Source organism: Gymnoscopelus braueri (assembly GCF_963280865.1).
Source record: "Gymnoscopelus braueri genome assembly, chromosome: 9".
Lineage (NCBI taxonomy): Eukaryota > Metazoa > Chordata > Actinopteri > Myctophiformes > Myctophidae > Gymnoscopelus > Gymnoscopelus braueri.
The window spans coordinates 55,647,500-55,671,583 of NC_137610.1; the positions used below are offsets into that span (position 1 = coordinate 55,647,500).

General features: G+C 42.1%; 1 protein-coding gene across 2 annotated transcripts; it reads left to right on the plus strand.

Moving 5' to 3' along the window:
• Positions 1–1,205: 1,205 nt before the first annotated feature.
• LOC308091704 (uncharacterized protein) lies at positions 1,206–22,921 on the plus strand (the record flags this gene model as incomplete). 2 transcript variants are annotated; one of them, XM_080437382.1, is made up of 3 exons in its annotated part: positions 1,206–1,261; positions 20,875–20,976; positions 21,768–22,921. In XM_080437382.1, exons 2-3 carry the CDS (start codon positions 20,907–20,909, stop codon positions 22,919–22,921), a joined length of 1,224 nt encoding a protein of 407 aa, XP_080293508.1. In that variant the 5' UTR covers positions 1,206–1,261; positions 20,875–20,906. The 2 variants fall into 2 exon arrangements, with proteins under 2 accessions (XP_080293508.1, XP_080293509.1); XM_080437383.1 differs by lacking the exon at positions 1,206–1,261 and having other exon boundaries at positions 20,842–20,976.
• Between the last annotated feature and the right edge of the window lie 1,163 nt (positions 22,922–24,084).

A 24,084-nucleotide genomic window follows, 5' to 3' on the forward strand; every position in this document is an offset into this window, starting at 1 on the left:
GATCATGATTTGTGTGTATGGGGATCTCATCTTAAACAAGCTCAGGGCTTAATGAGTCTTCCAGTTTAGTAAACCTTGTATTGTGAATTTGTACTTCCATGTACTGTTATTCTCATGTCTTACTAAATAAAGTACATCAGTCAATCAATCAATCAATCAACGCATTGTGAGCTTGTATCTGCTATTTTCAAATGGCCGAAACGTATAGGGTTGAAGTGGTTAACGTAGGCCTATGTTTTTTGAAATGATCAAAATCTACAATGAAAGTAACTAGTAACTAAAGTTTTCAAATAATTGTAGTGGAGTAAAAGTACAATATATTTGCCTGAGATGTAATGGAGTAGAAGTAAAGCTACTGAAAACTGGAAATACTCCAGTAAAGTAAAAATACCTCAAAATTGTGTACATGTAGCCTACTTAGTTACTTTACACCACTGAATATAGAGCAAATAGAGCTTTGTTCTTGTGTATTGTTGTTTGTGGCCCCGGCGGGGAGACACTAAATGTAATTTCTCTTCCAGGTCTCGAGCTGAAAAAGTTTAGAAAACCCCTGCAGGGTGTTAGGCCAGACAATGGATAGCACTCAGTGTTGCCATGTCCGCTTATTATAAGCGACTTTGGGCTTATTCTTCTGTGAAGTTGCGAGTTGCGTTTTTTTGGGCTTGTTTCTAAAGTGTAGTTGCTTATTCGGACTTGTTTAAAAATGTAAAAAATATTTTAACGAATAGTTTTCAAATACTTTTATGTCATGGACCCCCAAATTAATATGTATTTGTCCCTAACTGGGATACCCCCATCTGTTTTATGCCCATAGGCCTACCATTGATTGATTGATGTACTTTATTTAGTAAGACATGAGAACAACAGTACATGGAAGTACAAATTAACATTACAAGGTCTACTAAACTGAAAGACTTATTAAGCACTGAGCTTGTTTAAGATGAGATCCCCATGCAATGATGCACACAAATCATGATGACATATAAGAGACAGACGGATATACACCAGATTTGTGTTGTTAGAATGTTTCAAAAAATAATCTTCCAAGTATTGACATTTTATTTCAAGATGTTTTGAAAATAGCAGATCTACAAGCTCACAACGCATCGCGACGCCTTGTGTGCTCATAGTCGCTTCTTTTGGTTTTGTTTCCCCAGACCTGGTTGCTTATTTCTCTCACAAAACCTGACAAGATGTGGCAACACTGGCAGTCTCCCACGGCAGCAGCTGCGTTCATAGTTGAACGTTCTCCTTATTTCAGGTCAGATTCCTCTTGTGTCACTTAATAACAACGTTTATATTGTAGCTCACACAATAAGATAAGATAACAATAGGTCTTAGGAGAGTGTGTTAGCATAGCCATGGTTCACATGACGCTCGTTAAGCTGACAGTCATGTTTCTGGACTAGAGTTAGCATAGCTGCTAACGCTAGTGTTAGCATAGCTGCTAACGCTAGTGTTAGCATAGCTGCTAACGCTAGTCCTAGCAAGCAAGAGCTATATATATGACCGTCTTCATCCAAGGCTTTGCCAGAGCAGATGTGTTGTTGTTGTTGTTGTTGTTGTTGTTGGAATGTGTTGTGGAACCTCATGATCATTTTACACCATGTTGTTAACCGACAACTCATTAAAACCTACATTTAACATATGCATTTATTCACATACTTACAGAAGGGGAGCTAAATGCTAAAAGTAGAGGAGGCTAACCTCTCCCAGCCAACATGTCCATCTGGGCCCCAGGTGGGTTTTAACTGGGCAGATGGGCATGGGTTACATCTGGTTTTGCACATGGGTTCCACCAAGCACCCACTTGTGGTAGCCCATATGGGCTTAAGTGGGTTTCTAACTGGGTCTTAGGTGGGTTCCAAATGGGCAATTTTATGTCGGAACCATGTGGGCGCCACCTGTGTTTGCCTATATGGGCTTGAACTGGGACCTGAATGGGCCTTAAGTGGGTTCCAGCTGGGCAAAAGTGGGTTTCTGACTGGGTCATAGGTGGGGTCCAAATGGGCAATTTGATTTCGGAACCATGTGGGCGCCACCTGTGTTTGCCTATATGGGCTTGAACTGGGACCTGAATGGGCCTTAAGTGGGTTCCAGCTGGGCAAAAGTGGGTTTCTGACTGGGTCTTAGGTGGGGTCCAAATGGGCAATTTGATTTCGGAACCATGTGGGCGCCACCTGTTTTTGCCTATATGGGCTTGAACTGGGACCTGAATGGGCCTTAAGTGGGTTCCAGCTGGGCAAAAGTGGGTTTCTGACTGGGTCTTAGGTGGGGTCCAAATGGGCAATTTGATTTCGGAACCATGTGGGCGCCACCTGTGTTTGCCTATATGGGCTTGAACTGGGACCTGAATGGGCCTTAAGTGGGTTCCAGCTGGGCAAAAGTGGGTTTCTGACTGGGTCTTAGGTGGGGTCCAAATGGGCAATTTGATGTCGGACCCATGTGGGCCTCACCTGTGTTAGCCCATATGGGCTTAAGTGGGTCCTGACTGGGTCTTAGGTGGGGTCCAAATGGCCAATTGTATGTCACACCCATCTAGGCCTCACCTGTGTTTGCCCATATGGGCTTGAAGTGGGATCTGAATGGGCCTTAGGTGGAGTCCAACTGGGCACGTTTGAGACCCATGTAGATCCCACTTCTAGCAGCCCAAGTGGGTAACATCCGGGCCCTTTGCCAACATGGGTTTCAAGTTGGTCCTGAAGGGATTTAAATAGGACAATTAAACAGTATATTGACAAGAACCATGTTTAACTACTGCTAAGTTTTACCAGGGTGAAAAAACAATATCAGACAATATATCTTTTGACAATGTTTATTATTTTAACTTTCGGCCTCCTGGTTTTTAATAAACCAAATACAAATATTAGAAAAACAAATACAAAATGCTTTGATAATTGTAAAATATAAAATGTATAAATGAAAATAAAGTGCAAAAGCTTTCAGAAATTGTGAAAAAAAAAAATTAAAATAAAGTGTAGACAGTATTATTGGGCCAATATATCTTCAACTCTCGTAAACAATCCCTTTAACGCTCGTAAATTATCATTAAGATAGAACTCTTGTAAACAATCATTTGTAATGATGTAAAAATGACAAATAACAGTGCAAACTCTAAAGTAACAACTTAAATGTTCTGGACACAAACTAATGAGGAACCCATATCTCTTAACTCAACTTCAACAAAAGGAGGGTTCTTCTCATGAGGTAGTTAATTATTCCAGCAGAGGGCCATTTCAGCCAACAAATCCTGAATGATAAACACACCACAAACTGTGTGTGTGTGTGTGTGTGTGTGTGTGTGTGTGTGTGTGTGTGTGTGTGTGTGTGTGTGTGTGTGTGTGTGGCCTATTGGGCCTGTTCCTGATTTTCCTGGGTGTTCACTGTGTTTTCGAGGGATCTCCTAGCTCGTAGGGTCCGGTTTCCACCACGGTCTCGAGCTCCGGTGAACCATTTGGACACGGCCATCTCTGCATCCTTCTGGTTTATATGCTGTGTGACGGCGTTCTTCTTTATTGCCCCTAAAATTAAATGACAAGAAGCCAACTTAGTAATGCTGGCTTGATTTTTACATTATGAAACCTTATAAGACAGACTTTTCAAAAGTTTTATATCGCTGAGAAATGTGTATGCTTTTTAAAAACAACCGAGTCAAATCTGAGAACAGTTCAAGCTATTCACACGGCCAAGTGCTACAGGAAAAATGCAGGATTATGTATAGAACCTGACAGCTAAGGTGGCTAAGATGTTCTGATGCATTATTGAGGATTCTTTGCTGAACAGAAAAAGAAAACGGAACAATAATGTTAAATGTCTTGAGCTATGGTGGCAATTCAGTTTTCATGTAGAACAACAAAGTTCAGGTGGCACCATCATATGTTATGGCAATAACACAAAATCTAATTTACCATATAGAACCTCTGGGACTTGGGGTTCCTAAACATAATGTAACATTTCAATCAGTGCCAGTCCTCGGAACTCCTTCTTGCCACTGCGTCCGAAAAGGTTATACTCGAGTGCCAGCGTATTGGTCAGGAGGAACCCCATCATCCTCCTGACACAACGGTCCAGGGAAGTCCCCCCAATGTCTGCAACCACGGCAACCTGAGTATGATAAAAGTCACAGGAAGGAAATTCTGTATTAAGTGAACAGCTAAGATGTCAATGCCCGTTGTGTGCATGCACTCAAAGGGCAGGTTAACAGACTACCAATGTGATTAGAAAATACAAGCCCATTTTGAAGTGAATAAGCGATTTAGAAAATACAAGTACATTTTGAAGTGAATAAGAGATTTGAACTTACAACTGCAGACTTAAAGTCAGGGTCACCCAGCTTTAAGTTCATGGACTCGAGATCTGCCACCGTGTCCAGCGGGAACACAGCTCCTTCAGGCAGCTCGAGCGCTGGCAGAGATTGTTTCTCCTTCAGCAGCATGTTCAGCATCTGCCCATGGACCTTCTGAGTGCTCTTTACTTCCTCTAGGAGTCTCACGAGCTGGGTGAACATGTGTTCTCCCATGCCTGGTGCTCGTGGTGCTGGACTCGGGCTGCTCATTGGGGTTCCGGCTGTGGGTTGACTACGGGTTCCAGCTGTGGGTTGACTCAGGGTTCCAGTGGGGTGGCTCATTGGGGTGCTAGCTGTGGGTCGTCTTATTGGGGTTCCGGCTGTGGGTTGACTAGGGGTTCCAGCTGTGGGTTGACTCAGGGTTCCAGTGGGGTGGCTCATTGGGGTTCTAGCTGTGGGTTGACTCATAGGGGTTCCAGTGCGGTGGCTCATCTGGGTCCCAGTGGGGCGGCTCTGTGTCACAGTTAATAATAATACACTTTATTTGTAAAGCACCTTTCATGACATGACATGCAGCTCAAGGTGCTTACAATTACAGTAAAGTAAAACTAATATAACGATAAAGCAAAAAAAGAAAAGCAAAAGCATAAAACAACATTTAAAAATCAACCAAAAGCCAGAGTGAAGAAATAGGTCTTCAGCTGTGCTTAGGCATGCAAACAGCCCTGAGGTGAAAAAGGTGACAACATGTTGTTTTCTTTCGGGTCAGGTGTCACACAATTGCCCTATTTGGGTTCAAAAAGGTGACTGTAGCTGAAAAGTGACACTTTTGCATGTCTGTGTGCTTTAAAGCTATTCACAGAGGCTGCCTGCCTTAGGTGTAATGGGAGTTTATTGGGGTGCTCACGTTTGTGGGTTCAGTGGGGCGGTTGATCAGGTTTGCAGTTGGGCGGCTTGCTCTTGGTCTTCCAACTGGGGTGTCCACACTCGGGATTCCAACGGGACTGGGGGTTCTTCTGGGACTTGGGGTTCCTAAACATAATGTAACATTTCAAGATGTTAAATTCTCTGTATATTTTATAAAAAATAATAAAATCTAATTCCATACTTTACATACTTGTCAGAGAAGAGGGAGATACATCGGGGCTGCTGATCGGACTCAGACTGCGGCTCCTTTGTCTTTTGGGGCGGGGCGGGTAGCTCACTTTCTTGGACAGTGCACGGGGAGGTGTAGGTGGTGTTTCGTCATCATCGAATAAAGCTTCCGATTCCTCCTCACTCGTGAGCGCCTCCCTCTGTTTTTGCGTTAGCCTACATTCAGTTAAAAACATACATTTTAGCAAACATAAAAAAGTAACTTTAAGCAGTAGTTCTCAAAATGGAGTCCGGGGACCCCCATGGGTCCTTGAGGTGGTTCCAGAGCATTCCTAGCAAAATGTATTAAAAAAGTACAGCAAGAGGGACAAATCAGTTTAACCATGCATACATCAACCATTTGAAAATTGCTGATCTACATGCTCACAACATGTCGCAATGCAAGGCGTGGTGAGCTTGTAGATCGGCTATTTTTGGGAAAGAGTTATACAGTAGGTGTGTAGAGGGAAAAAAGAGCAGCAAAAGTTTATCTGAAACACAATTCTATACAATATAGAGGGGGTCCCTGCTTCATCTCTCTCTCAGCCAGGGGGTCCTTGGCCTGAAAACGTTGAAGACCCCTGCTTGAGGGGGTCCTCAGATAAATCCCCAGATACATGAAGGCTAGTTAGGAACCAAATGGACCCTGTAGCTGTAACTCTCAGGGTTTATGGTGGTGCGTGGTCTAATGCAGGGGTTCTCAAAGTGGGGTCCGGGAGGGCCCTATATTCATCAGCTATTTAAAAAAAGAAAAACCTTGACATAACACCACAAATCTTGTATAGGGTCCTTGGCACAAAATCTTTTCAGATGGGGTTCCGTGGCCAAATACACACCTTGACAAGAAAACATTTTAGAACAATTGCCTAACAACAGCTATTTTTAGTTACCTCCTCTGTCGCCTTTGGGATACATTATCACCATCAGTCGCTATGTCCGATGACGTCTCTCCCAGCTGGAGCTTCTCACGAGCCACTGCGTATGACTCTTCAGGAAGAACACAAAAACAGGGGAAGGGGAAATTAAAGCAATTTTTCAAAGTTAAAGCAATATATATTGCACACATCTTCAGACTTTTCCTCCCCCCCAAAAACATGATATTTTCTTACCTGCAAATCCGATGACACGCACTCGGCATGTCGCCCATGATGACGGATCTGGCTGGAGTCGCTGCTTCACTGCCTTGCTGACATTGAGCCCCACTGGCCAATAGCAGTCCAACTGGTCATCATTTGTGAACCAACAACATGGAATAATGTCCATCAGAAGTTTCCCATCGGTGGAAACCTCGTCCGGGAACTCCACAATGGAAAACACGTACATGCTGCAAAGTTCATAGATCACTGGTCATGTAACTGAATGAAAGCCACATTCCCCTCTTCCAGAGGAAGCAGTATGAGTTTTTCTGTCAAGTCAGTCACATCCACACCATGCAGCTCTTCAGAGAGTTGTGTCACTGTTTTGATCCCCACACGAGATGAATCAACAGGATAATTGTAGAAACACCTTTGTCTCTCGTAAAACTGACACACAGCCTGCATAGCTCCTCCTGATAACAACTCCACAATGTTCCTCACTACAGCAACTCTTCCCCCAACAGCATAACAGTTGCTGCCATTAGAGCAGGAAATCATTTGTCCCTCTTGCATGTACTTCTTGTACTGCATACGAGCATGTAAATGTGGGAGAGTTGGACCACATAAATGTGGTTGTTGTGGTCCATTCCTCCTTTCCTTTCCTTCAACAGAGATAGGCCTTTGTTTTTCACCTACACGCCTTACGAGTTGTTGAACAGGGCCTTGTGGCCTTCTTACTAACTTCTTTAATGTCCCGAGATGATTTTCAAAAGGGAAACATGAAACATTGTCTAAGGCCCCAAACCTTCTTGCATCATCAGCCAGATGTATAAGAGTATGGGTGTTATACACTACCTGCTCTGGTCCATATATCTTAGCAAAGTTATTCACATAACATTTCAATAGTTTGTCTGCATAGTCACAGTATTCAGAACACAGAGCTGGACTGAGAAGAATTCTCATTGATATAGACAAAAGCATAAAGTTTTTGTACCACCGTGTAGGTAGCCGTCCTTTTAGAACCACAGGGCCTGTGTACAATAAAAACTGCCTAAATTCAGTGGCCTTCCATTGTTTGAATTCACTGAGTGACCGTGGCTTTCGTGAAAAATTACGCGGGATATATTCTCTGATTGATTGCAAGTGGTTAGAGATAGTTGTGATGGTGGATGATGAAAGCCGACACTTTAAAGGGCCACGGATCCACAGACCTATGACTCTCCTAACATTTCCTAAGCAAACTAAATGCATGTAATCAAGTACAAAGCTCGAAACCATCCCTATGCCAAGCTCTTGTAGAGGTGAGACCTGATGATGATGTCCTTCATCACACCTACGTTCAAATGTTGAATCTGTTCTAAGTGGTGCTGTCAAATCAGGAAAAACAACCTTACCATTTAGGTAAATCCCGTGCTCTACACAGCGCTCACAGGCACTGTAACCTGTATGACCTTTGATACATTTCAAGAAGGCACGGGCAGGTGCATCACAGATGAAGGCATCCGGAAGAGCTACATTATAATGTTTTCCATTGTAATCTAAACCCTCGCAAGTTACTAGTTTCAGGTCCTGAATAAAATCCTTCAAGTATTCACCAACAGAAGGAGGCTTTGAAGGGCCTGCATACAGACCAATGATAAATACATTGGATCTCGGAATTTCTTTGATCTTGGCCAGAATAGGCCATAACTCATTTCTAGAGCTTTTGGAGAGGGCTAAGCCATCAATGTTAACACGGAGGGTTAGAGTGTCTACTACAGGAGGTGATTCACGAGACAGCTCGGAAATAATTGCATTTGAGACACCAAAATAGTAGTAGCTTCCATCTCCCATTTCTTTGACCTTACAGTTTTTTAAGGTTGACAGAAGGGTTCTTGGATCTTTGGGTAAGTCCAGGCCACACTGCCTTAAAATAGTTAATAGATCTGACAAGGCACATTGTGAAATATTGCGTTTTACCGCCCAATCAGCTAATTTCCATTTAGCCTCACTACATGGATCAGATCCTTCAACAATGTCTGAATTAGTCTGATAATGTATTGCTTCACTGCGGTCATCGTAAACCATCTCGGTATCAGATGCTTGGTCTATTTCCTCGGAGTCGATTTCCTCGTAATCTGATATTTGGCGCCTTTCCTCAGAAACTGATTCTTGGTCTCTTTCTACCTCACAGTCCAACTCTTCATTAAGATTTCTAAATCCCTGACTGTCCGTTGTATCGACCATATGAGACGCCAACTGTTCATTAGGATTCTCGAAACTCTGTCTGTCCGTTTCAAATGCAACTACGTCCTCATTAGAAGCAACGTCATTTTGGAAGGGTTCCAATGCCTGCAAGTGCTCTGCAACTTTGGCATGAATTCGTCGTCGTTTGGTCCAAAAGCTACCACAGTATGCATCCATTATTATTTTAAGGGTCTGTTTGGATCTGTAACAGATAAAGATTTGACACCTTAGAGAAATGTTCACACTTGCACTACATACTACTTGTTTATGTCCAATGACAATTGGACAGGGGTTTCCAGGGCAGCCGTTTAACCACTAAAGCCTTATTTTTATACTTAATCAAAAACAGCAGATCTACAACCTCAACACATTGAACGTTTGCCTATAAAGCAATGCGATGAAGTTAAAAGTTAGAAGTTAGTCCAATGAGAGTGATAATGACTATTTAGAGTATAGTTTTTACTCTTGTCAGTGCCGTGCTATGAGCTTGTAGATCGGCCTTTTCTGAATAGCCAAAGAAATCAGAATGACAGCGATGCGTTCACGGTTTAGACTCACCTTCTCAGTGGAATGGGAAGGCCTCGGTTCTCACTGGCGACTGTCACAGCAGTGTCACTGGAAATCTATTGGGGAGAGATTTTAGAATCAGCGTCATTTCCTGCAACAGTATCACATTTCTACAGGTCACATGAACATTGGGTACAGGTCACATGAAGTTAAAAGCTTGAAGTTAGTCCAATGAGAGTGATAATGACTATTTAGAGTATAGTTTTTACTCTTGTCAGTGCCGTGCTATGAGCTTGTAGATCGGCCTTTTCTGAATAGCCAAAGAAATCAGAATGACAGCGATGCGTTCACGGTTTAGACTCACCTTCTCAGTGGAATGGGAAGGCCTCGGTTCTCACTGGCGACTGTCACAGCAGTGTCACTGGAAATCTATTGGGGAGAGATTTTAGAATCAGCGTCATTTCCTGCAACAGTATCACATTTCTACAGGTCACATGAACATTGGGTACAGGTCACATGAAGTTAAAAGCTTGAAGTTAGTCCAATGAGAGTGATAATGACTATTTAGAGTATAGTTTTTACTCTTGTCAGTGCCGTGCTATGAGCTTGTAGATCGGCCTTTTCTGAATAGCCAAAGAAATCAGAATGACAGCGATGCGTTCACGGTTTAGACTCACCTTCTCAGTGGAATGGGAAGGCCTCGGTTCTCACTGGCGACTGTCACAGCAGTGTCACTGGAAATCTATTGGGGAGAGATTTTAGAATCAGCGTCATTTCCTGCAACAGTATCACATTTCTACAGGTCACATGAACATTGGGTACAGGTCACATGAAGTTAAAAGCTTGAAGTTAGTCCAATGAGACTGATAATGACTATTTAGAGTATAGTTTTTACTCTTGTCAGTGCCGTGCTATGAGCTTGTAGATCGGCCTTTTCTGAATAGCCAAAGAAATCAGAATGACAGCGATGCGTTCACGGTTTAGACTCACCTTCTCAGTGGAATGGGAAGGCCTCGGTTCTCACTGGCGACTGTCACAGCAGTGTCACTGGAAATCTATTGGGGAGAGATTTTAGAATCAGCGTCATTTCCTGCAACAGTATCACATTTCTACAGGTCACATGAACATTGGGTACAGGTCACATGAAGTTAAAAGCTTGAAGTTAGTCCAATGAGACTGATAATGACTATTTAGAGTATAGTTTTTACTCTTGTCAGTGCCGTGCTATGAGCTTGTAGATCGGCCTTTTCTGAATAGCCAAAGAAATCAGAATGACAGCGATGCGTTCACGGTTTAGACTCACCTTCTCAGTGGAATGGGAAGGCCTCGGTCTCACTGGCGACTGTCACAGCAGTGTCACTGGAAATCTATTGGGGAGAGATTTTAGAATCAGCGTCATTTCCTGCAACAGTATCACATTTCTACAGGTCACATGAACATTGGGTACAGGTCACATGAAGTTAAAAGCTTGAAGTTAGTCCAATGAGACTGATAATGACTATTTAGAGTATAGGTTTTACTCTGTCCACTATCATCTCCCCACTTACAGATGCACGCACACATTTTCTTACTTTTATCCACAAACTTTGAATCTTAACAATACAGTACACAAAGAACACACTTTAACATTTCTCTTGACTTTTTACTTACGTTTTTCTCCTTGAATGCAGCGGAACCGCAGGGTGTGCTCTGTGCAACCTACACACACACACACACACACACACACACACACAACATATTTTAGCTTGATTTTGAATGAGCAAATCTATAACTTCCAGTAAAACACATAGCAACCAAAGGACACAGTTTCTTACTGGCTAGTTTAAGATGTTCAGCTGTTAGACAATATAACTGAGTGAGAGGTGTGTGTGTGTGTGTGTGTGTGTGTGTGTGTGTGTGTGTGTGTGTGTGTGTGTGTGTGTGTGTGTGTGTGTGTGTGTGTGGTTCAAAATAATCAGCTTTGAGGTCATCGCACACACTCACGCATGCACACGTGTTACATGTTTGTGTTACAGGTCTGTAAAGTGTACACAAAGAGAAGTGGATATAGTTTTTGGCAGCACCTTACATGTATGTCAAATATGTCAATCTTTCCCTCTAAGATACAATGTCAGGAGGAGGAAAACTTGAGAAAATATCTGTTTCCATTCGGACAGATTGAAAATAACTTTTTATACTTGGCATTTAACCACTTAAATTCCAGCATCCCTATTCTGGAGGGATACATTCACCAAAAATAGCCGATCTACAAGCTCACAACACGTCACAACGTGACGTGTTGTGAGCTTGTACATCTGCTATCTTTGAAGAGAATTGTTGTACTGTAGGCTGAAAAAGATTGCACCAAGTACAGTGCATCTCAGACCCGTTTCACAAAGTTTAGAGGGGCTAAGTGGTGAAACTGAAGTGACATTGATACATTCCAAATATTATGAAAGTATTCTATCAACCTCATAGACACATGAAAAACAGAAAAGTGCAAAAACATGGCACCAGCTCTTTAACCATCTCTTCACTTTTTACTTACGCTCTCTTCACTCTCTCCTCACTCTCTCCACTCCTCACACTCTCCTCGCGTTCTCAGGTGTCTGTGCTCAACCCACACACACAAATATACACACACAACACATTTTAGCTTGATTTTGAATGAGCAAATCTATAACTTCACAGTAAATGGCCATTTAAGGTCCATTTGGTTTAACTCTATAACTGCCAAAGACGTTTATAAACGTCTTTGAGAAATTAGCTATTGCCTGCCAAAGACGTATAAAAACGTCTTAAAAAAAAAAAAAAAAAAAAAAATGTTTCAAAAAAAAAAAAATTCTAAAAACATTCTCTAATTATTTAGTATTGACACCTTTTCGATATTCCAAATGAATAAGGACATAACAATTTCCAAAGATTTGCTGCTCCATCCACTTCAATGTTAAAATTGAAACGGACAAACAATTCACAATGTTTTTTGGTTTGAAACCACTGGTTTTGAGCTATTTTCAAACATCAAACAACACATGACAACAAGGTCAAATTGACCTCGTTGACATTTGTGAAACCACACCTGAATCTCATCTGTGATTAGAAATTTTCTGGGGATCAATCATACTTGAGAAAAATATTTTGTGGCTATGCGAAAAGGTACCAAAATCGGTCAAAACCCTGGCAGAGGCTACAGACTGTTCTGAAAAAACTCTGGCAGGGTAAGAGTTAATATACAGGTACTGTATTATATCACAGTTAATGTACATACAGGTCATAGGCAGAGCAGAAAATACAATTATGCAGGTGATCATCTATACCCCAATTGAATTAATTAGACAGTGTGTGTGTGTATATATATATATATATATATATATATATATATACACACACACACACACACACACACACACACACACTATATAAAAACTGTTCTTTTAAATTGAATTTTAGATAAAACATTACACAACTGTTGCCCAATTTTTTTTCCCTGATTAAATAATAATTATGAAAATAAATAATAAACTAATCAAATAAAACAGTACAATTTAAATTAGGTTTTAAACTGATCTCTTCAATTCAACAGCACCACGTGCAGAATGCAAAGGCTGAGCCTTTATATTCTTTATAGCACGTCAACTGTGCATGGTTTCGTCACAGGAGTTTCACATGGTCACCCAATTCTACAGGTCACATTTTTTCGTGTAACACTAGAATTGTCCTCAAAACACAGATTTCTATATTAATAAATAAAGTCCTGGCACGGGATAACGCTTCTTGTCCCCATCATCACTTTATTTCAATCAAATCGTATGTGTTCATGAGTCCTTTCACATTCACATTTATTAGATTTTTAGCCAAAACCAGGAAAAAACGTCATGGGAAGAGAAAAAAAAACAAGGATGGTACCGAAATTTACCGTGATCGTTATTAAACCAGATAAAAAGCCGATAACGGCGGGTGGATTTGATGTGTTTTAATATGTAAACACAGGACGTGCACGTTAGCAGGTTTCAGCTAGGCGAATGCTATGTGCTAAAGCTAGCTGTGTTATATGCTATGTGCTAATGCTAGGCTAATGCTATGCGGTTGATATCAAGAAAACTTTATGACATGCTTTAAAGCTGCTTTGCTTGAAACATGGAAAAACCCACTTGTTTTTCACGCATACAACAGGCCGGATTTATGCTCCGTGGTATCGCGCGCAAAAAAAAATGCAAATCTACAAACCTCTTTGCTATTCCAGATGCTAGCCTTGTGGGCTTGTAGATCAGTTACTCACTACGCGGCAAAAAGCATTAGCTTAGCCACCATTAGCACAACGCAGGCATATATTAAAAAACTCTTGGGACATGGCAATGGTCTTAATGGCATTACAAAACACGACATTTATTTAATGCCATATATTTATTTAATGCCAATTGAGGATAGCTTTGTGGGCTTATAGATCTGCGACTCGCGCCAAATAAATAGCATAACTTAGCTAGCATTAGCCTAGCCTGCATACATATATTATATATATGTATACTGGCTAGTGCCTTAGTGCTGGTCAATATACATTAAAAACTGGACATGACCCCTCTTAATTCATTAAAAAAACACCAGACATTTAATGCCCTTTAGATGAACCAAGTTATTCATTTTAACTTACTTTTCTGTTCTGTTGTACTTTTGTTTCTCTTACTTATTATCTCTCTGCTCCGCTCCGATGAAATGGCTGCCAGGGTTGCCAGATCTGATGGAGAGTTTCCACCTCAAGCACAACTTAAAACCAGCCCAATTCAATAAACAGCCCTCCTTAATTCAGTTATTTCTTTAAATATGCGTAGTCTGGTGATATGATCGAGGAAAATAATAACCCGCCAAATATGTTAATTTTTAATTTTAAAATTTAATTATTACATTTGGGCATGTTTTTAACTTAACAAGCCCAAATTTGATGTGCCCGTCCAAGGCTATTTATTCCAGCCCAATGAGTTTTAAAATAGCCCAAACTGGCAACACTGCTGGACAAGGACCCTTTTCTATGGAGACTAGCTGACTTAAAAGTGCCTGACCGAATAAACTAAATAAATAATAGTACTTTTACTCCACAATTATTTGAAAACGTTACCAACTTGCAGATATAAATACATTATATTATAAAACATTATAGGCTATTTGAAAATAGCCGATCTACAAGTGTGAACAAGGCATTGTGAGCTTGTAGATCTGCCATTTTCAAACATTTATTAGAAAGTATTTAGTACTCTATCACTTTTAAATACAGATATACTTTTGTACTTTACTCAAGTAAATTAATTTCGGACTTTTACTTTGTAAGATACTTATACTTGAGTAAAACATTAAGAGTACATTTTCTAACAATCACGTAGGTATTTTGCAGTCACAATAATGTAAAGAGATGGAAGCAAGGTTTTCTCAACAAAGTTTTACTGTCTGTAACGTGTACAAAAAACACACACACAAAGTACACATCAAATTCCGGAATTATAAATCACACAAACAAATTAAGACCTCGGAATAAACAGAACAGACAATTAAAACTACAGCCACGGACACACGTCACGACCCCATGCGTCCTGGTCACCGACATAGTGATCCGGTGACATACAGCACAGACACAGCCTGTTCCTCATTCGATAGTCCCTCTCGGACTTAAGGATCGATCCCTGGGTCCGGACCCAGGGCGGGGGCGGGTCTGTGGCGCAGGCCACGTCACGGGTCTCGGGTCTTGGTCTCTCGGGCTCGGTGCTCGTGGCGGAGGCCACGTCAAGGGTCTCGGGTCTGGGTCTCTCGGGCTCGGGGCTCGTGGCGCAGGCCACGTCACGGGTCTCGGGTCTGGGTCTCTCGGGCTCGGGGCTCGTGGTGGCATCTTTGTTTGCCTTCTTGCCCGCCTCCAGCGCGCGTAGATTCACCGAGATCAGAAACCCTAGTTTGAAGGAAAAAAAGCACAGGATACTAGGTCAAATACAGGAAGAGTGAAGAGGAATTTAAACCCAACAAATAATTAAGCCCATGGTCCTTTGTACTAGCTAATGACAAGCATAAACACCAAACAATTTACTTCCATGTACTGTTTTCTCATAAATAAAGTGCATCATCTCATCTCATAGAAAACAAAATATAGACCTACCCACGGACTGGGTGTGAATCTTGAGCTCACTCGTGAGCTCGGTAACACTCTCTCTCAAGCTCTCCAAGGTGACCTTCTCCTTCTCGCTCTCGATCTGCATCATGTTGGCTGCCATTATTCTCGAACAGTGAAAGAACGCAAATGATAACCACTGGGCCATATATAGTGCACGGACTAATTAGTTGCAGCTGCGTTACACAGGTGAATCCAATCTCATCAAATGGCAGTGGTGTAAAGTAACTAAGTACATTTACTCAAGTACTGGCGCACTTTGAGGTATTTTTTACTTTACTGACTATTTCCTATTTTCAGTACTTTTATTCCACTCTCAAAGGAAAATATTGTACTTTTACTATAGCTACAATGATTTGAAAACTTTGGTTAGTTTGTAGATTTTGATTATTATTACAAAACCCCTTTCAGCCTTAAACTTTGGCTATTTGAAAATAGCCGATCTGCAAGCTTGTAGATCTGCTATTTCAAAAGGTTTTTAGACATTTGAAAACTTGTGAAATGGGACAAGATGTACTTTCTACTTTAAGTACATTTTCATGTTGTACTTTTACTCAAATACATTTTGATACCAGAATTTTACTTGCAAGTAGATACTTTTACTTAATTAAAACATTTTACACTTTAGCAAAAGCCAGGCGCACTGGAAGTCCTTACCTAGGGGGGCTATGCATGTGGGGGGGGGGGATTTTGGGGGGTTTTCTGTTTTTTTCCCCACACAAAAGACAGAAAGACAGCGCAAACACCAGGTTGATGTTCATCCATGACCTTAACAGACCAATATATGATCCATGGCTGGCGTTTGTTTTCATTCTTATGAGACCATGCAGAGACAACAATTGCACTTGCAAAGAAAAACTTCAGCTTAATAACATGTCCTGCTCCTTGTTTTGCACAGCATCATTACAAGAAAAAACTAATATGCTATTAGACAGACAAACTGAAACTGCACAGCGGCAGACAATGTTTCAAAAGCATAAAGTGTTTCATATAGGACCACTGTGTGTGTGTGTGTGTGTGTGTGTGTGTGTGTGTGTGTGTGTGTGTGTGTGTGTGTGTGTCTGTCTGCGTGTATGCGTGCGCTTGTGTGTGTGCAGCGCATAGATTTCTCCCAGCCAGCACGCCCACGTGGGACCCATATGGTTTTAATGCGGGCTACTTGGGTACCAAGTGGGCATGGGCTTGAACTGGGCAAGCCCATGCCGGGCCCACATGATCTGCATATGGGCTAACTGGGCGTGGGATGGAAGTGGGCAAGCCCATGTGGTTCCCGCATGGTCTGCATATGGGCTAACTGGGAGTGGGATGGAAGTGGGCAAGCCCATGTGGTTCCCACATGGTCTGCATATGGGCTAACCGGCATGGGTTGGAAGTGGGCAAGCTCTAGCCTCTATGTAGATGAGACGTAAACTTAATCTGTGTGTGTGTGTGTGTGTGTGTGTGTGTGTGTGTGTGTGTGTGTGTGTGTGTGTGTGTGTGTGTGTGCGTGTGTGCGTAGGTTAGCACAAACCTACCCCCATGCCCACTTAGCCCATATATAGCCCTTATGGAACCCACTTTTGTGATACCAGTTCTAACCCTCTAATCGCTTTTAAAAAAAATCAAAATATATATATTCCAACTTGCTTTTTGACGCTGAATCCAACGGTGCCAGTCTCAAAGCTGCACAACCCCTAGGGGCCAAGATAATCATAAATAACTGTCTCAAAGGCTTGGAAAAGTCATTTTTCAAAATCAAACACCAGATTCTGGGTCAGTGTGTTGCCCAGAACGCGCCCATATAACTTTCGTCATACACAGCCTTACGGTTCTCCTTAATTAGCTGGGGTCAAGGGGCTATCTTCTGCGCGTTATATCTCGATAACGATGCGTTTTTGGAATCCGCCTTTTGGATATGTCGTACAGCTCATTAAGGCGCACGCGTGGATGCCCTTGGTGTCCCAATCCGACATTCCTACGAGAAATTTGTTTTTTAAAGTTTGCATTCACTATGGTCTAAAGGTCTAACACTCTATGTAGCTCCCTGAAAGTAGAGGACTCTGCGTGGGAGTGTCGTACGAGAAAGGCGAAGACATCTACGCGTGCGCCTCTGTGAGCTTTACAACATATCCGAAAGGCGGATTCTAAAAACGTATCGTTATCGAGATATTACGCTTTATTGCGCGTTCTAAGTCGACATTTGGTGACCAGTTCTAACCCATGCCCACTTAGCCCGTGCATAGCCCATATGAGACCCATACATGGGTGACCAGTTGTAACCCATGCCCACTTAGCCCACACATAGCCCATATGGAACCCACTTTTGTGATACCAGTTCTAACCCATGCCCACTTAGCCCATACCTAGCCCTTATGGGACCCAGACATGGGTGACCAGTTCTAATCCATGCCCATTTAGCCCACGTATAGCCCATATGAGACCCAGACATGGATGACCAGTTCTAACCCATGCCCACTTAGCCCGTGCATAGCCCATATGAGACCCATACATGGGTGACCAGTTCTAACCCATGCCCACTTAGCCCACACATAACCCATATGGAACACACTTTTGTGCTACCAGTTCTAACCCATGCCCACTTAGCCCATACATAGCCCTTATGGGACCCAGACATGGGTGACCAGTTCTAATCCATGCCCACTTAGCCCGTACGAAACCCATATGAGACCCAGACATGGGTGACCAGTTCTAACCCATGCCCACTTAGCTCGTACAAAGCCCATATGAGACCAAGTACAGGGTGATCAGTTCTAACCCAAGCCCACTTAGCCCATATATAGCCCATATGGAACCCACTTTTGTGACACCATTTCTAACCCGTGCCCACTTAGCACGTACATAGCCCATATGGGACACAGAAAAGGGTGACCAGTTCCAACCCATGCCCACTTAGCCCACATATAGCCCATATGAGACCCAGACATGGGTGACCAGTTCTAACCCATGCCCACTTAGCCCATGCATAGCCCATATGAGACCCAGACATGGGTAACCAGTTCTAACCCATGCCCAGTTAGCCCACACATAGCCCATATGGAACCCACTTTTGTGATACCAGTTCTAACCCATGCCCACTTAGCCCATACATAGCCCTTATGGGACCCAGACATGGGTGACCAGTTCTAACCCATGCCCACTTAACCCACATATAGCCCATATGAGACCCAGACATGGATGACCAGTTCTAACCCATGCCCACTTAGCCCGTACAAAGCCCATATGAGACCAAGTACAGCGTGATCAGTTCTAACCCAAGCCCACTTAGCCCATATATAGCCCATATGGAACCCACTTTTGTGACACCAGTTCTAACCCGTGCCCACTTAGCACGTACATAGCCCCTATGGGACACAGAAAAGGGTGACCAGTTCCAACCCATGCCCACTTAGCCCACATATAGCCCATATGAGACCCAGACATGGATGACCAGTTCTAACCCATGCCCACTTAGCCCGTACAAAGCCCATATGAGACCAAGTACAGGGTGACCAGTTCTAACCCAAGCCCACTTAGCCCATATATAGCCCATATGGAACCCACTTTGTTACACCAGTTCTAACCCATAACCACTTAGCCCGTACATAGCCCATATGGGACACAGAAAAGGGTGACCAGTTCCAACCCATGCCCACTTAGCCCACATATAGCCCATATGAGACCCAGACATGGGTGGCCAGTTCTAACCCATGCCCACTTAGCCCACACATAGCCCATATGGAACCCACTTTTGTGATACCAGTTCTAACCCATGCCCACTTAGCCCATACATAGCCCATATGAGACCCAGACATGGGTGACCAGTTCTAACCCATGCCCACTTAGCCCACACATAGCCCATGTGGAACCCACTTTTGTGAAACCAGTTCTAACCCATGCCCACTTAGCCCATACATAGCCCATATGAGACCCAGACATGTGTGACCAGTTCTAACCCATGCCCACATATAGCCCATATGAGACCCAGACATATGTGACCAGTTCTAACCCATGCCCACACATAACCCTTATGGGACCCAGACGTGGGTGACCAGTTCTAACCCATGCCCACTTAGCCCACACATAACCCATATAGAACCCACCAAACTTGCCCAGTTCAAGCCCGCGCCCACTTAGCCCATATAGAACCTATATGGAACCCACTACAATTGCCCAGTTCAAGCCCATGCCCAATTGGTACCCAAGTAGCCCACATGTGCCCCACATGGGGCCCAGGTGGACATGTTGGCTGGGCTAGCTCTGGTCCATAGCCTAGATTAGAAGGAGTTCTCCTTAAGGCTATCACACACACACACACACACACTCACTCACTCACTCACTCACTCACTCACTCACACACACACACACACACACACACACACACACACACACACACACACACACACACACACACACACACACACACACACACACACACACTCACTCACTCACTCACTCACTCACTCACTCACTCACTCACTCACTCACTCACTCACTCACTCACTCACACTGAATAAGCAAGGTAAGGAGCGCAATATCTTAGCAAGTAAAGGAAATAAGGAAACGCAATTAAATAATCAGCTGTTGCTCGAGGCAGGCGTTTTCGCGTGGCGTCGCTTGTGTGAAAGTCCAGTGATGTTTATTGCGTGGTCCCATGGCTGGTGTGTTTAGAGAACAACAGAGCATGGTGAAACCTGAAGTTTTGTCTGTGATGTTATTGTTCCATGTCCACCATATGTTTGCACATGATATTAGACCTTAAAGTTAAACTGCCATTGATTTGAAAGTGTGTGTGTTATCCTGTGTGTGTGCGGCAATCAGTGTTGCCAGGTCTGCTTATTATAAGCGACATTGGGCTTATTTTCCTGTAACGTCGCTTGTAGATATTCATAGTTGCGGGCTGCTTTTGTTTGGGCTTGTTACTGAAGTGTAGTTGCTTATTTGGGCTTGCTTTCAAGAGGTGAGATCTTCAAGGCAACAACGCGTCGTGGCGCAACGTGTTTTTAGCTTGTAGATCTGTTCTCCAAATTTGTGACATAAATGACGTCAAACCACTTCCGGTGCTTCTGGAATATTATTGCATAATAATGGTGTTTCATATAAACTGTACATCGTGCAATGTACGCGAAGGTTTAAAAGAAGATGGTTGCCAAGCCAGAGCCATGAGCGATGTTTGTAGCAAGTTGGGAGAGAATTGGACAACTGCTTGGCTCTAATCTAGTAGTCCATACGCAGAAATACAGGTTGCCGGACCGGGCCTCAATTATTGTAGCAAGATGGGATGCATAGCAGCAGAAACATTAAGAACAGATGGGATACTTTCACCTTATTTACTTAAGATCATTGTTTGCATTACAGGAGTCCATCTTTTGATACATTTATTTCCTTGTGTAATCTTAAATTAAGTGATAGCTTCCCTAATATATAAATCCCACAATCTTTGAACCCAAGATTCATATTTTGGAAAGTTGGCTTCAAATCGTTATTTTTGACACCACTGCTGGGTATCTAGTAATTAAAGTCATTATTCAATTTGTTCATTTCAGACCAGTGTGTGGAGTCCAGACTGCAGGTGAAGATGAACTCTCCAGACTCAGCCAGGGACATTTCTATTAAACAGGAGGAACCTGAAGACCACCCACACCTCAGTACGTATTTTAACTATACGATAATCTTTGCAAAATCTGTGACAATTATAATATCCGGATATTATAAGTCCCAGGACTTTTTGTGTTATCCTTTTGGCCTAAATGTTTTACTGTACATCTGTGCTATTAAATCTTTTTTGACTAATAAAGTATTCAATCAATCAATGACTCAATCAATATGCATAGGCATCATTACATATGCAATACAACAGAAAAACTGCACCACATTGTACATTTTTGGTTTCCAAAAACATTTGAGGTGAGAAATAGTGCAGTAACACTTGATTCGGCACTGCCTTGTTGCAGTGACAGTGTACAACGTAACGTTTAGATCACATACTTTAAATCACATTATGTAGGTTAAAATATGGTTGTAAAAAGCCATTTCAGCTGGTCTTTAAGTGGTTAACAACATTCAACTATTATTATATACATACTACTATTCTTCTTCAACTATTTCTAGATTTCAGTGCATGGCACTTCACTAGAAAGCTTACAGGCTGCACTTTAGTACATTGTGCTGCAAGTCATGGTCATGTTTCAGTCTCTTACAGATTATTAGATGTAAACAAAATACTTTCTTGGCCTACTGGCAGCATGCACAAGAACTTAGGCGCTGATCGGTACAGTGGTTTGTTAAATTAGCCCCAGACACAGACGGATTCTTATTTAGTAACTATTTGGTCAGTCTTAGTAGATAATAGCTTTGAACATGGAACATGGAAGATAGAAAAATAGATTTACATTTTAGGAATCCAGTGTTGACTATTATGTTATTTTTCTGCTCCTAGCCATCCTGCACATGGTTGTGTGTAAAGAGGAGGTTTCTCCTGAACAGGAGAGGAGCCCCAGTCTGCTTCAGGAGGAACCAGAGCCTCCAAAGATTAAAGAGGAACAGGAAGAGCTACTTCAAAGACAAGAGGACCCTGTTGGGTCAATGTTGACATTACTAGCAGTGAAAGCTGAAGTTGTTGAAGACATCACTTCACGTCGCTCTGAAGTTGAAGTTAAGCTTGAATCTGACACTGAAGTCGCTGAAGACAGTGATGATTGGGGGGAGACAAGTGGGGGTGTCCACACTGGAGAAAAAACTTTCCAGTGTAAACTGCGTAACTGTAACAAGATTTTCAGAGGTTTATATCGTCTCAAGATACACCAACGTGTCCATGCTGGAGAAAAACCTTTCCAGTGTGAACTGTGTAACAAGAGTTTCAGCTTATCATGTCTTCTCAAGACACACCAGTATGTCCACACTGGAGAAAAACCTTTCCCCTGTGACCAATGCGACCAAAGTTTCAAACGGTCAGATTACTTGAAGAGACACCAGCGTATCCACACTGGAGAAAAACCTTTCCACTGTAAACATTGTGACAAGAGTTTCATTGACTCAGGTTCCCTCAAGATACATCAGCATATCCACACTGGAGAAAAACCTTTTCACTGTAATCGGTGTGACAAATGTTTCAGTGTGTCAAGTAGCCTGAAGAGTCATCAGCGTGTCCATATCTGGAGAAAACCTTTCCAATGTAAACATTGTGACAAGAGTTTCAATGTGACAAGTTCCCTCAAGAGACACCACCAGCGTATCCATACTGAAGTTGAGTTTGAATCTGACATTGCAGTCGCTAAAGACAATAATATTTGGGGGGAGACAAGTGGGGGTGTCCACACTGTAGAAAAAATGTTCCAGTGTAAACTGTGTAACAAGAGTTTCAGCCATTCATATTATAAGATACACCAGCGTATCCACACTGGAGAAAAACCTTTTCAATGTAATCGGTGTGACAAATGTTTCAGTGTGTCAAGTGCCCTGAATCGTCATCAGCGTGTCCATATCTGGAGAAAACCTTTCCAATGTAAACATTGTGACAAGAGTTTCAATGTGTCAAGTTCCCTCGAGAGACACCAGCGTATCCATAATAGAGAAAAAACCTTCCCACTGTAAACATTGTAACAACATTTTCAATACCCCAGGTGACCTGAAAAAACATCAGCTTATCCACACTGGAGAGAAACCTTTCCACCCTACACAATGTGATAGGAGTTTCAGTAGGTCAGGTGACCTGGAGAGACACCAGCGTATCCACACTGGAGAGAAACCTTTCCAATGTAAACTACATCTCCACAATTACACAAAGTGTCTATGTAGATCGGCTAGTTAAACTATTTTAACTCTCAATGTTTGTAAACAGCAGAGAGACCAGGGACAGATAATGCACGGGCTACTGGAATTTGTGAGCAAAAATAGAAATATAGTCCGTGAGCCAGGACCCCAAAAATGGGGTCATCATTACCATCTGGGGGGAATAATTCTCATAGTGATGTTTGGGTAGGTATACACCCCTAGAGCTAGGAAAAATGTGATAGCCTTGCATCGGTGGTAGCTATCTGTGTGTTATCACTCCTTTTATAACCACAAGCCAAAACACAGTTTTCAAAATCCGAATGAAGCATTCTACTTCAAACTGATGGTTCTCTCTTATTATTGACCCTCTCTCTCTGAAAAATTGTTGGGATAAAGCTCAGACTATATATTGTCCAGAAAGGTTGTTAAAATTTGCATATCTAGAATATTTTCTATTACAGGCAGTGACAACATAGTGACTATATGTGACATAAGATGTACTTTGGTTTTAATGAAAGATGGAACACAAAGGGTTCCTTTGTAAATTACCTATAGATTTAAAACCATGTTAGATTCTAAGGAAATGTATTATGAAATTCAATAAACAGAATATAGTGCAATGGGTAAGAAAATATCCAAAATGGCCACTAAACACACGCCTGGCAATTTTTTACTTTTAATCCGCTTGTCTTAGAATACCTCTGTTTAATACCTCTTTTTTAGGGTTTTCATATGTAGAATCCATTCCTGATGTTATTTTTTCAGGTCAATCATGTCAAAGGTCAGGTCAAGGTTAAAATTGACCTCTGGGAGAACAACAAATGGAAACAACTTGATGAACATTCATGGTTCACTATTCATGATTTTGTTTTGTGAAAAGTGTCATTAACATGTCACAAGAACTGGTATTCATAATAACATGAATGTAAAATGATATAATCTAATGTCAAATATGTATCTTTTGCAACTACATCTGTATTCTC